This window comes from Manis pentadactyla, chromosome 2 (genome assembly GCF_030020395.1).
Source record: "Manis pentadactyla isolate mManPen7 chromosome 2, mManPen7.hap1, whole genome shotgun sequence".
Taxonomy (NCBI): Eukaryota; Metazoa; Chordata; class Mammalia; order Pholidota; family Manidae; genus Manis; species Manis pentadactyla.
The window spans coordinates 190,955,922-190,968,624 of NC_080020.1; the positions used below are offsets into that span (position 1 = coordinate 190,955,922).

The following is a 12,703-nucleotide window of genomic DNA, read 5'->3' on the forward strand; positions in this document are numbered from 1 at the left end:
AGAACAAAAATTGGAAACCCAAAGAAAGCAAAAATAAAAACATGGACTAAAACAAACAAAAAAGAACCCATTATTTTCCTGGAACCTCCATGCTAGAAAATGATTGGCTGGCTGTATGTTTCAAATCTTTTTTGAGTAGGCTGTGAGTCCATTTATGAGAGTTCTAATAGGATCACTTACTATACCACATTAAAATAGCTAAAATCCATTTTCAAAGAATAAAGGTGTTCAATTTTTTATGTATGGGCCATCAACTTCTATTTATAGTGCTCCAACTCATTTTGTCAATTGACCTTTATCAGAGTTTTTTAGTTGTAAACAGTTCGTTAATCATGGATTGTGATGGTTCATCTTCAAAGTTTAGTTCTTCTAACCAAAAAAATGACAAAATCCACCTATTATTTAGTTTCATGTTTCAGCAAGAATGATGCTATTCTAAGGATTGGCCCCATCAAATATGTGCTTTGTAAGATGATCTGTATTAAAGTTTCACATCCTTTCTTTTCAGGCCTCCCCCTTTGAGGTATAAATATTTCACTTGATAATTAAGAGCTAAAACAGATTTTCAAGTCACACTTTCGGCACATGTCATAGAAGAATGAATATTAATAGAAACAAAATCTTCTGTAAAGTGGTAATAAAATCATTTGGTTTGGCTTATTTGAGCAAAATCTTTTCATTTCTGTACATAGCAAGGTATTTAGGGATAGTAAGGATAATTTAGTGTTGAATATACAAGGATATTCAACATTTTTTACATAAAGGATATGAAAACATTTAATAATGTATAAAATTAACTTACTGCCTTTGAAACATAAGGTAAATTTAATTAGGCCTTTTATAATTCCTGCTATCAATTTACATCACACATTGTAATTTTAAATGGCATCCATATGGATGGCTTGCCCTGTATTTTCCAATGGTAAAATTTTCTCTTTGCTATTGGTTCCTAAGTGCGTAAGAGATATAGGACACTTTGACTTATGTAAAGGTATCCTAAATTCAAGTTTAGTCTGTCTTACCAAGATTAATGAGGATAAGAAAGATGGTAGATGGGATTATTAAATTTAGCATTAAACTAGAGTCTAGAATATTAAACTAATAGTGCACTGAGTTACAAGAGGGACATCTGGGTTTCAGGGAACTCTGCCATGAACTGTAGGCAAACCACTTAATTCCAAAGACATAGTTTTCCTCATCTTTTTAACAACAGGTTTGAAACATCATTTATTCTAAATCTGAAGATTTATCTTCCCCTTAAATTATAAGCTTTGCACATGGTTCTGTGGCCTAACCCTTGCTTGCTCTCACTGTACTCTTCCTGGGTGACCTTAGCCACAGCCAGAGTTTCTACCATCACCTTTAAGAAAAGGACTTACATTGGAATCTCCAACCCTTACTCCAGATCAGGGTCTGGCATGTCCATTTGCAATATTTCCAGATTTGTTCTCTTCTTTTCCACATCTATTTCCACTTCAACATCTTTGGTCTGCCATACTGGAAATCTCCGGACTGCCCTTCCTGAATGTGATTTTCTCTTCCCATCCTTCACACTATTGACAAAGTGCTCAAGTGTCTTTTTTTTTAACTGCAGTAAGGTTGATATATTGGTTTCAGATGTACAACATAGTGACTTGATAATTATATATACTACTAGATGCTTGCCACAATAGGTGTCGTTACCTCAATATCATACCAAGATATTATATTATTGGTTAAAGTCTCTATGCTGTACTTCCATTCCTATGTCTAACTTATTTTACAATTTGCAGTTTGTACTCTTTATTCCCATCAGCTATTTCATCCTGCCCCAATCTCCTTCTCTAAAGTAACCAGTCTGTTGTCTAAATTTGAGTCTATTTCTTCTTTGTTTTTTAGAATCCACATGTAAATGAAATCATATGGTATTTGTCTTTCTCTGATGAAATCATATGGTATTTGTCTTTCTCTGCCCGGCTTATTTCACTTAGCATGATACCCTTTAAATCCATCCATGTTGTTGCAAATGGCAAAATTTCATTCTTTTTATGGCAGAGTAATATTCCATTGTGTATATGTACCACATCTTCTTTATTCATTCATCTATCAATGGACACAGGTTGCTTCCATATCTTTGCTATTGTAAATAATGCTGCAATGAACATAGGTGTGTGTATATATTTTCAAATTAGTGATTTTGTTTTCTTTGGATAAATTTTCAGAAGTGGAGTTGCTGAGTCATCTGGCATTTCTATTTTTAGTTTTTTGGAGGAATCTCCATATTGTTTTCCATAGTGGCTGGACCAATTTACATTCCCACCAAAGTGTAGGAGACTTCCCTTTTCTCCACATCCTTGTCAACACTTGTTATTTCTTGTCTTTTGGATAGCTGCCATTCTGACTGGTGTGAGGTGATACCACACTGTTGTTCTGATTGCATTTCCCTAATGATGAGTGATGTCAAGCATTTTTTTTATGTGTCTGTTGGTCATCTGTAAGTCTTCTTTGGAAAAAAAATCTGTCAGGTCCTCTGCCCAGTTTTTAATTGGATTATTTGTTTTTTGTTTTTGGTGTTGAGTTGTATGAGTCCTTTATATATTTGGATATTAGACCCATCAGATATATCATTTGCAAATATATTCTCTCATACTGTAGGATGCTTTTTTGTTTTGTTGAGGGTTTCCTTTGTTGTGCTGAAGCTTTTTAGTTTAATAGTCCCACTTGTTCATTGTTCATTTTATTCCCCTTGCTGGAGAGACATATCCAAAAAGAAATTTCTCATGCAGATATTCATGAGATTCTTGTCTGTTTTCTTCTAAGAGTGTTATGGTTTCCTGTCTTACATTTAGGTCTTTAATTCATGTAGAGTTTACTTTTGTGTATGGTTTAAGACAGTGATCCAATTTCATTCTTTTACATGAAGCTGTCCAGTTTTTCCTACACCATTTATTGGAGAGACTGTCTTTTCCCCATTGTGTATTCATGGGTCCTTTGTCATGTATTAATTGACCATATATGTGTGGATCTATATTTGGGATTTCTATTGATTTATGGGTCTGTGCTTATGCCAGTATCATACTGTTTTAGTCACTGCAGCTTTGTAGTATAGTTTGAAATCAGGGAGTGTGATATACCCAGGTTTGCTCTTCTTTCTCAGGATTGCTTTGGCTATTCAGGATCTTTTGTGGTTCCACATAAATTTAAGGAGTATTTGCAGTAGTTCATTGAAAAATGCCATTGGTATTTTGATAGGGATTGCAGGATTGCACTGAACCTATAAATTGCTTCGAGCAGGATGGCCATTTTGACAATATTAATTCTTCCTGTCCATGAGCATGAAATAGATTTCCATTTATTTGTGTCACCTTCAATTTCTTTCACCAGTGTCTTATAGTTTTCTGAATACATCTTTCACCTCCTTGGTTTGGTTTATTCCTAGGTATTTTATTATTTTTGATGCAATTGTAAATGGAATTGTACTCTTGAATTTTTCCTTCTGCTAGTTCATTGTTAGTATATAGAAATGCAACAGACATTGTCAAGTGATATTTCATCTTCTGCACAAATATCCTTGTTGACACACCACTGCCTGCATAAGTCCAAACACCTTACTATTGCATTCAGGGTCAGCAAGAACCAAGCCCCTGCCTAATATTCTTGAGAGTACACTCATATGGGACTCCTATTTCTCAAGCAACTAATGCACTGTCTTGCCTCTGTACCTTTGCTCATGATGTTCTATGATCTTGGATTCTCTTCTCCATCTCCTTAACAACAGAAATCCTACCACTGCTCCTAAATTCAATTCAAATGCCATCATCTCTAACCAACCTCCAAAACCTCATACCTTCCATAGGATACATTTTGTAGCATTTATTTCATACAAGTTTATATTGAAGTTAGTTCTTTATGTTAGTAGCTTATATCTGTCTTTGTCAATCAATTTTAAGTTATTTACCATGTTTTATTTCTTTTTATTCTGTGATGAGTAAAAATACAGTCCCTGTCCTCAAGCAACCCATACTCCAGCATAGGAGACAATGTACAATGTGAGAAATGCTAAAATAAGCGCAAGCATAAGGTGCTATGGGACCACATAAGATTATGTCTCCCACCTGATGTTTAGGAATATCAAGTAAGTCTTATATTATTGTAAAAGGTGGCTTTTAAGCTCCTTTGTAGACATCATACTAGACTATAAGCTTCTTCAGAGTAGGGATTTATCTTTTTATCTACTTATCCCTAGGGATACATATTTTATGTCTAGCACAAAATATACACTCCAAAATTACCTAATGAATGTATTAAAAAATGATGCCTAAGTCCTTCACAGCTCTAAATGGATAGAATATGAATCATATTAGTATTTTGTAATACTTTTTATTTACTTATCAGATGGTCAATAAATAATAATTGGCTAATGAAACCTAATTAAAAAGTTAACAACATATTTTTAGGATTGAGGTTTTAAGTAAGTGTTAATTGGCATGGCTGCCCAAATAATACCTAAGAAAGAAGAGCCAGAGCAGAGTCTCCAGCAAATCCTTACAAGTACCTTAGCTCTAAGTCTCAGAAAGGAGGATATGTGGATAAATGAGCTGTCCTGCAATTACAGATCAACTGAGTTAAAACTGTGATATTTTATTGCTCCTTAATCTTCAAACTCATATAAATTAAAAACAACAGGCTTTATTACACCCCTTAGTAAGAGCATGTACTAATAGCTCTCTTTGTTATACTACATCATGGTACCAGTGTGCTAAGCATTTTATGTGCATTATTCTCTTAATTCTCATGCAACTTCATAAGGTATTCCTGTTCTTACTTTGCAGATGAGGAAGCAGGAGTCAGTTGAGATTATGCTACTTAATGTCTAACCAGTCAGCAAGGCAGTGCTAAAGGAAGGATTCAAACCAAAGTCTAACTCAAGTCTGATAAATGTGTATAGATAGAAATTCTATCATTAGTTTTACAATAGAAAATGATTAATCAAAATAATTTTCCAAATGGCTCATGTTTTTCCCACTTGTACACAAATTTTCTTAGCTTATAAAACACTAATTTTGGCATTTATTAATGAAAGTTATGATACAAAGGATAAGTACAAAGTCAGAATTACTATATTAAAAATATGTAATTGTTTTTTTCTTTAAAAATTGTAAACATATTATGATCTAATTTATTTAAAGATCTGAATACCACCCACACATGAAGATACAGTGGCATTTATGATACATCTACTGTTGGTTCAAATCACTTGGCTAAAGGTACTGTCACAACTGAAACATATTTGCAGGTATTCAAATGGCTCCAACAAGCTTTGTGATTTAATTCCAGAAGTAACAGCAGCATTTGAAAGACAATGTGCTTTGTTCAGGAAGGCCAAATAACTGAGATCTTTTTGGGTAGGGAAGGGATTATGTCACTGTCTAGAAATCTTTGATAAACTTGGCTCCTTGCAATGGCAGGCTTGGGGGAGAATGCTCAGCCAAGTAGTACATGTGAGGTCCCAGAAATGTGATGGAAAGAGAAGGATAAAATGGGGATATCTCAAGGAGAAAGCACAATGGAAGAGAAAAACAGTCGTAAGAGAAATTTCCAATCTTAGCTTTGTATACCAAAAAGAACACTGGTATGAGACCTAAGAGACAGTGATTTTTAGTTCCAGCTTGTTTTCTAATCTAAGTTTGGGATTTATGGAGGGAACTGTAATCTCCCTGTGGTTGGAATTTGCTACTCATAATGGAAGGATGGCAGGCTAGAAAGACTAAAGGTCTTATTTCCCTTTAGAACTTTGATCCTATCATGCTAGGGAGGCTGCAGATACACTTTATTATTATTTAGAATAATAATATAAATATTGGGGGCTTTATTATTTAGAAAATGGCTTAAACTTAATAAAATAGAAATAGTTGGATACCTTCTTAACTTGATAAAATATACCTTGGTCCCAAAGTGACCACTGTGCTTACTGGGGCAACAATAAAGGCATTCCTACTGAAGTCAGGAACAAAGGATACTGACCTGTCACCACTATTACCGAACACTACTGGATGTTAAATGATACAATTACTAAGAGATAGAAACCAAAAGTAAAGAAACTTAGAGAAGGAAATAAAACGATCACAATTTGTTACTGTTATGGACTGAGATATACAACTAGAAAAGTTACTACAAATACTAAGAAACTTTAGTAAGGTAGCATGATACAGAATTACTAGATATCAATAAATTTCAGATAAATGAACATAGCAAGTTAGAGGATGAAATGGGAGAAGACTCCATTTACAATAGCAAAGGGTTTTTTAAAGTCTAAGAAAACTTTAGAAATGTATAAGAATATAATTTGAAAGTATTCCTGAAGGATATAAAGACTTATACAAAGGGAATGGCATACCAAGTTTTTAGATAGGAAGTCTCAGTCTCATTAAGTTGTCAGTTCTTCCTAAGCTAATTTAGAAATTTATTATCATTACAATAACAAGGGCAAAAATTGAGGAAGGGGTAGGGAGATTAACTTAGATAAGCAAATTCTAAAGTATACTAAAAAAACAAGAATAAAAGCAAAACTCCCCAAGAACTTCAAAGAAACTTCCAAAAAACAAAAATGAGGGGAACTATTACCAACACTACTTATAGAATAATATAAAGCTACAATAATAAAAAATATAGTTCTGACATAAGAATAGACAGATGAATTAATGGAATAGAACAGGAAATCTAGAAATAGACTCCAATGCATACAGAGTTTGGTGAATGATAAATACAGTATCTGAAATCAGTGAGGAAAAGCTAGACAATTCAAAAATTGTCTCTGGACAACTAGAGAGGCATTGTTAAATAAGTTAGGTTCCTGCTTCATACTGCACACTAGGTAAATTCCAAAGGAGCAAAGATTTAAATTCTAAAAAAATCATAAAAATACTAGAAGAATGCAAGGGAGAATTTATTACTTTGGAGTAAGGACTCATTATTATTTAAAATCTGGAGAATTAAAGGAAAAGATTGATAAATACAACTACATGAAAAAAAATTAATCTACATGTTCAACATCATTCATGACAAAAATTCTTGACAAATTAGGCATAGAAGGAACATATGTTGACATGATAAAAGCCATGGGTGACAAGCCCAGAGCTAACATCACATTTAATGATGAGAGGTGAAAGCTTTTCCTCCAAGATCAGGAACAAGACAAGGTGCCCACTCTCCGCATTCCCCTTCAGTGCAGTACTGGAGGTCCTAGCCAGGGCAATCAGGAAAGAAAAGGCATCAGAATTGAAAATGAAGAAGTAAAATTGTTTTCAGATGGCATGATTTTATATAGAAAATTCTAAGGACTCAACAACAAAAAAACACAAATTGGTCTAAATGATTTCAGTAAAATTTCAGGATATAAAATTAACATACAAAAAATCAGTAACAATTCTATACACTAACAACAAAATTTCTAAGAAATCAAGTCAATCCCATTTACAATAGTATCAAAGACAATAAAATACTTAAGAATAAATTTAAGGAGCGGAAAGATCCCTATACTGAAAACTACAAGACACTGATGAAAGAAACTGAAGACACAAATAATGGATAGACATCCCATGTGCATAGATTGGAAAAATTAGTATTGTTAAAATGTCAGTACTACCAAAAGCCATCTATAGATTCAATGCAATCCCTATCAAGATTCCAATGGCATTTTTTACAGAAGTAGGAAAACCACTCCTAAAATTTATATGGGACCACACAAGACCCTGAACAGCTGAAGAGAGCCTCATATCACACTGTCCTGGTTTCAAGCTATGTATAAACCTATAGTCATCAAGACAGTATGGCACTGACATAAAAACAAATAGACCAGTGGAACAGAGTCCAGAAATAAATCCAAGCATATATGGTCAACTATATTTGACAAAGGAGCCAAGAATATTCAATAGAGAAAAGACAATCTCTTCAATAGATGTTGATGGGATAACTGGATATTCATAGGTAAAAAAATGAAACTGGAACCATATCTTCCATGACTCATAAAATTAACTTGAAATAGATTAAAGACTTAAATGTAAGACCTGAAACTGAAACTCCTAGAAGAAAACATAGTAACAAAACTCCTTGACATGGGTATTGGTAATGATTTTTTTGGATATGACACCTAAAGCACAAAGAAAAACAAAAATAAACAAATGGGACTACATCAAACTAAAAAGCTGCTGCAAATAAATAAACCGTCACCAAAGTGAAAGACAACTTATGGAATGGGAAAAAACAAATTGCAAACCTTGTATCTGATCAGGGGTTAATATCCAAAACATAAATAACTCATACAACTCAGTAGCAAAATAATAATAAACAGTTTTAAAAATGGACAAAGGACCTGAATAGACATTTCTCCAAATAAGATACAAGAAAGGCCAAAAGGTTAATGAAAAGATGCTCAACATCACTAATCATTAGGGAAAGGCAAATCAAAACTACAATAAGATAACATCCTATACCTGTTAGAAATGACTACTGTCAAAAAGACAAGGGATAACAAATGCTGGTATGGATGCAGAGGAAAAGGGAACCCTTCTGCACTGTTGGTGGGGCTATAAATTGGTATAGCCATTATGGAAAACAGTATGGAAGATCTTCAAAAAAGTAAAAATAGAACCACCATATTATCCAGCAATTCCACTTCTGGGAATATTTCCAAAGGTAATAAGAACACTAACTTGAAAAGATACCTGTACCCTCAGGTTCATAGCAGTATTACTTTTAACAGCCAAGACTTAAAAACAACCTAAGTGTCCATCAATGAATAAATGAATAAAGTGTATATATATATGTATTATATATATACTTGTATATTGTATGTATTTCATTGTGTGTGTGTATACAATGAAATACTCTTCAGCCATAAAAAATGAGGAAATCCTACCATGTACAACATTGATTAACCTTGAAGACATTAAGCTAAGTGAAGCCAGACAGAGGAAAACAAGGCATGATCTCACTAATATGTGGAATCAAAAAGAAAAAAGACCTAACTCACAGAAAAAGAGATCATCGTGATTACCGGAGTTTGGTTGGGTGGGGAGGGGAGGGGAGTTGGAGGATGATGGCCAAAAGGTAGAAACTTCCAGTTATAAAATAAGCAAGCTCTAGGGATGCAGTGTACAACATGATGACTGCAGCTAACACTGCTGTATGATCTAAAGTAAAGTTGTTAGGAGAGTAAAGAGTTCTCATCAGAAGGAGAATTTTTTTCCCTTTATTCTTCTTTCGTTTCTTTTTTATTGTATCTACATAGTCAAAAAATTCCATAAGTCAAAAGAAAAATGATCAACTGGAAATACATAAATTCATATCAAGCAAATTCTTAGAATGGTGAGAAAGGATGTATATGAAAGGGTTACAAATTGTTAATACAGGAATTTACCGAAGAAGGATGCTAACATCAGATTGTACATTTTAACTGGAGTGCCAATTATTCTGTCAAATAGAATTGTATTTTCTATTTTAATGGAGGAAATCAATAATCATACCACCACCAGTGCAAAATGTGTAAGACAAGCCTGCAGTTGTTTCATAGGACAGCAGTGATGGGCCAGATCACCTCAGGATTATTAAATTCTGGAAGGATATTCTGTTTACCAAGTTGGTGGTTTCCACCTTGTTTGATGCTGTGTTGTAATCGACTGTGACCACGCTGTGGCTGACACACATGCAGTGGCGGGCATGGGTTTGTGCAGATTAACCCAAATGTGATGAATACAGCAGACCAGCTGTTACCTTCCCCAAGCATGCAGTAGAGTCATAGCATCTGCACTTTCACTAGGCTTGTTGTAAATACATAGCTGGTATCTTCATATGCTAATATTCCATCTGAAATATTTTCATTCTCTTAATAGCAACACATTTGATGACTAAATCTGGTACTATGGGAATACAGTTCCTCTTTTGAACAAGAACTTTATTTGCTCACTCAAGAAAAGAATATGACTATCCCCACTTCCCCTGTCAGATAAATTTCTATCCCACAGAGGATTTGCAATCTCTTCCACTGTTTGAGTTCAGATAGAGAAAATACAACAATATCAGAGGTTTTAATTAAAGAAGCTTGAGTGAAAGACCAGAGTTATTGCACCCTGAATGTTTTCAGTGGATTTTTTCAAGTTAAGCCTACCTCCTGGGCACCCAAGTACATACTTCAAATACATTATTTTAGGTTTCTTTATTCAGCTCAGTATCACACTTAAAATAGCTAGAGATTTTAGAACATTCCGAGGATACACTGTGTTAAAAGATTGTTATTTCCATGGAAATTTGTATAGGGGTCAGCTTGGCATATATTATAGTTTCCCACAATATGCCTAAATTAAAAATGAATTTAACCCATAATAACTGAATTGACTTAATTAAAAAATGCTTTTCATGGCTTGCTTACAGGCATTTGGGGGAGGGATGGGGAGCTCCACTCAACTATTTCATCCTTGCTCTAAGGGTGAAAAGAATATATTCTTTGGACCATGTCAGTGGCACTTGCTCTCCAGCTGGCCAAAGGAAGAGAAAAGAACACAAATATAGGATGCCAGATTAAGAGCAACGACTTTACCAAGAAAAATAAAATGGTACAAAGCCCATTTACCTCAAAGAGAACACAGATTTATCTGCTCTTTCTAGTATTACTAAAATAAAGTGCTATATCTGGATTACACATCAAAGGTGAAAGGAACCTTATTTTGCAGCTTAAGCCACTGAAGCCAGAAACATATATTCCAGGGCAGGCTGTTAGGTAATAGAAGCCTGAGGGCTAGCCCCCAGGTTTCTGACTCCGACATCAGTGTGTTCCTCACGCCCTTTGCTGGAGAGCTGCTCTTCTCATCAGAGAATTGCACCTTTTGTAGTATAAACCTCCTTCCTTGGAATTTTAACTTGTGATGGGTATGATGATGCATATGCTGTAATGAGAAAGTTCTGAGCACCAAAAAGAAACTAAAAGTTGGAGCATGAGAAAGACTGATGTCCTTATGTGTGATAGAGAAGCTCTGATTAGACAACCCTTTCAAGTTAATAGAAAAAGAAACATCTCTGGAGTGGAGAAGAGGAGTGAGTTCTTCAGGCCCCCCAAATTTAATGTGTTACTTTTTGGAAAAAGGCAATTTTCTCTTTGGATTCTCTGCTTGCCAAGGTTTCAGTACATATGCAGACTAATTCCTGAATGGGGTGTGTTTTCCACTCTATATTAATAAACTGATACTGAGTTCATTAATTATTCTCTTATAGGTCAAGGGATTATACCTTCATCCCTCACCTAAAATTTAGTTTCTAAAAATGCAACCCTGAGACATGGTGACAATTCCCAACCAGCCACCTCTGTGGGCACTCTCAGTCCCACCCACTTTTACTGCAGTAAATCATCCACTTGGTCACATAGAGAGGAGCACAGCTTTAACTTCATTCTGAGAAGAAACTCCCACCTCTAAGGACAGAACTCTCAGCAACAGTCACGTTTTCTTCTAGGTAACACAATATTTATTTATTGTTGATTAAGATATCATTGATATACAATCTTATGAAGGTTTCACATGAGCAACATTGAGGTTACAACATTCATCTATATTATCAAGTTCCCCCACACACCCTATTGCAGTCACTGTCCATCAGCAGAGTAAGATGCTACATTCACTACTTGTCTTCTCTGTGCTGTACTGCTTCCCTGTGACCCACCTACATTCTGTGTGCTAATCATAGTGCCCCTTAATCCCCTTCTCCCCACCCCCTTCCCCTTTGGTAACCGCTACTCCCTTCTTGGCATCTGTGAGTCTCCTGCTGTTTTGTTTCTTCAGTTTTGCTTTGTTGTTATACCACACTTAATTTTTAATTGGCAAAAACATTTCCATTTTTTGTTATAAATACTTTCAATTTAGGGGTTATTTCTAAAGTACTTCTGACAAAAGAAAAATTCTAAAAGAAATGAATAAATTCATAGGTAAACATCACATATTTAGAAATATTTACCAATTTCTTCTTCCCTATTCCACCATGAAAATAGCATGTTTGGCTTTTTGGTTAGCCATGACTAAGTCCCTTTATTTAAAATTTGTCTGCCATACCACCTTCTTAGGTCACCATGGGTGGTAAAGTAAGAATCACATTAATTTTAGTTCAGCTGCAATAATGCTGTACCCTTTATAACCTTGGTGGCTTAGACAACCCCCTGGAGCTTCTTAGTCATTATGAGCTCAGTGTTTCTAACAGGGACATACGGCACAGTCCCAAATACTCCTCTAGGTCATATCAGATGCTAACAATCCAATTTCAGCGGTGAGAAATAGGAGGAACGGTGGGGAGGTGGATGCTTTCCTCCTTAACCATTCTAGGAAGCATTATTTATATCATCAGCATCATTCTAGACTATAAAATATGTGGGTGGCAGCTCTGCATTGATGATTGTCCATTCCATTTCTGTTTTTTAGCTCACTAAAGTTTAAGATGGCTAAAAGAACAAGACAGAGGCCATTCTCACTGTCTTTATAGCCAGTGGTTACAGGATGGCATCTTTTATTTTAGGCAGTATCCTTTTGAGACATTCCTGGAAAAGCAGCACAGTCTATGAGCATCAGAAGGCATGCTGACTTCAGGCAATGAGTAAAACCCTGTGCGTGCCAATGAGGCAAAAGCCTTATATTCAGGGAGCTAACTCTATCCAGCCATAAATCTTTGACTTATACTATAGAATATT

The 12,703-nt window shown here is 35.0% G+C and overlaps 1 protein-coding gene across 4 annotated transcripts in view; it reads right to left on the bottom strand.

Moving 5' to 3' along the window:
* The window catches only part of ACYP2 (acylphosphatase 2), a 199,741-nt gene that overhangs the window by 88,479 nt on the left and 98,559 nt on the right, over positions 1 to 12,703 (bottom strand). The window contains exon 4 of one of the 4 annotated variants that reach the window (XM_036926036.2): positions 6,913 to 7,221. The exons of the other annotated variants lie outside the window; for them this stretch is intronic. Coding sequence (XP_036781931.2) covers positions 7,059 to 7,221 — 163 coding nt within the window. The 3' untranslated portion in view covers positions 6,913 to 7,058. Of the gene's footprint in view, positions 1 to 6,912; positions 7,222 to 12,703 lie in introns of those variants that run through there. 4 annotated transcript variants of the gene reach the window in all.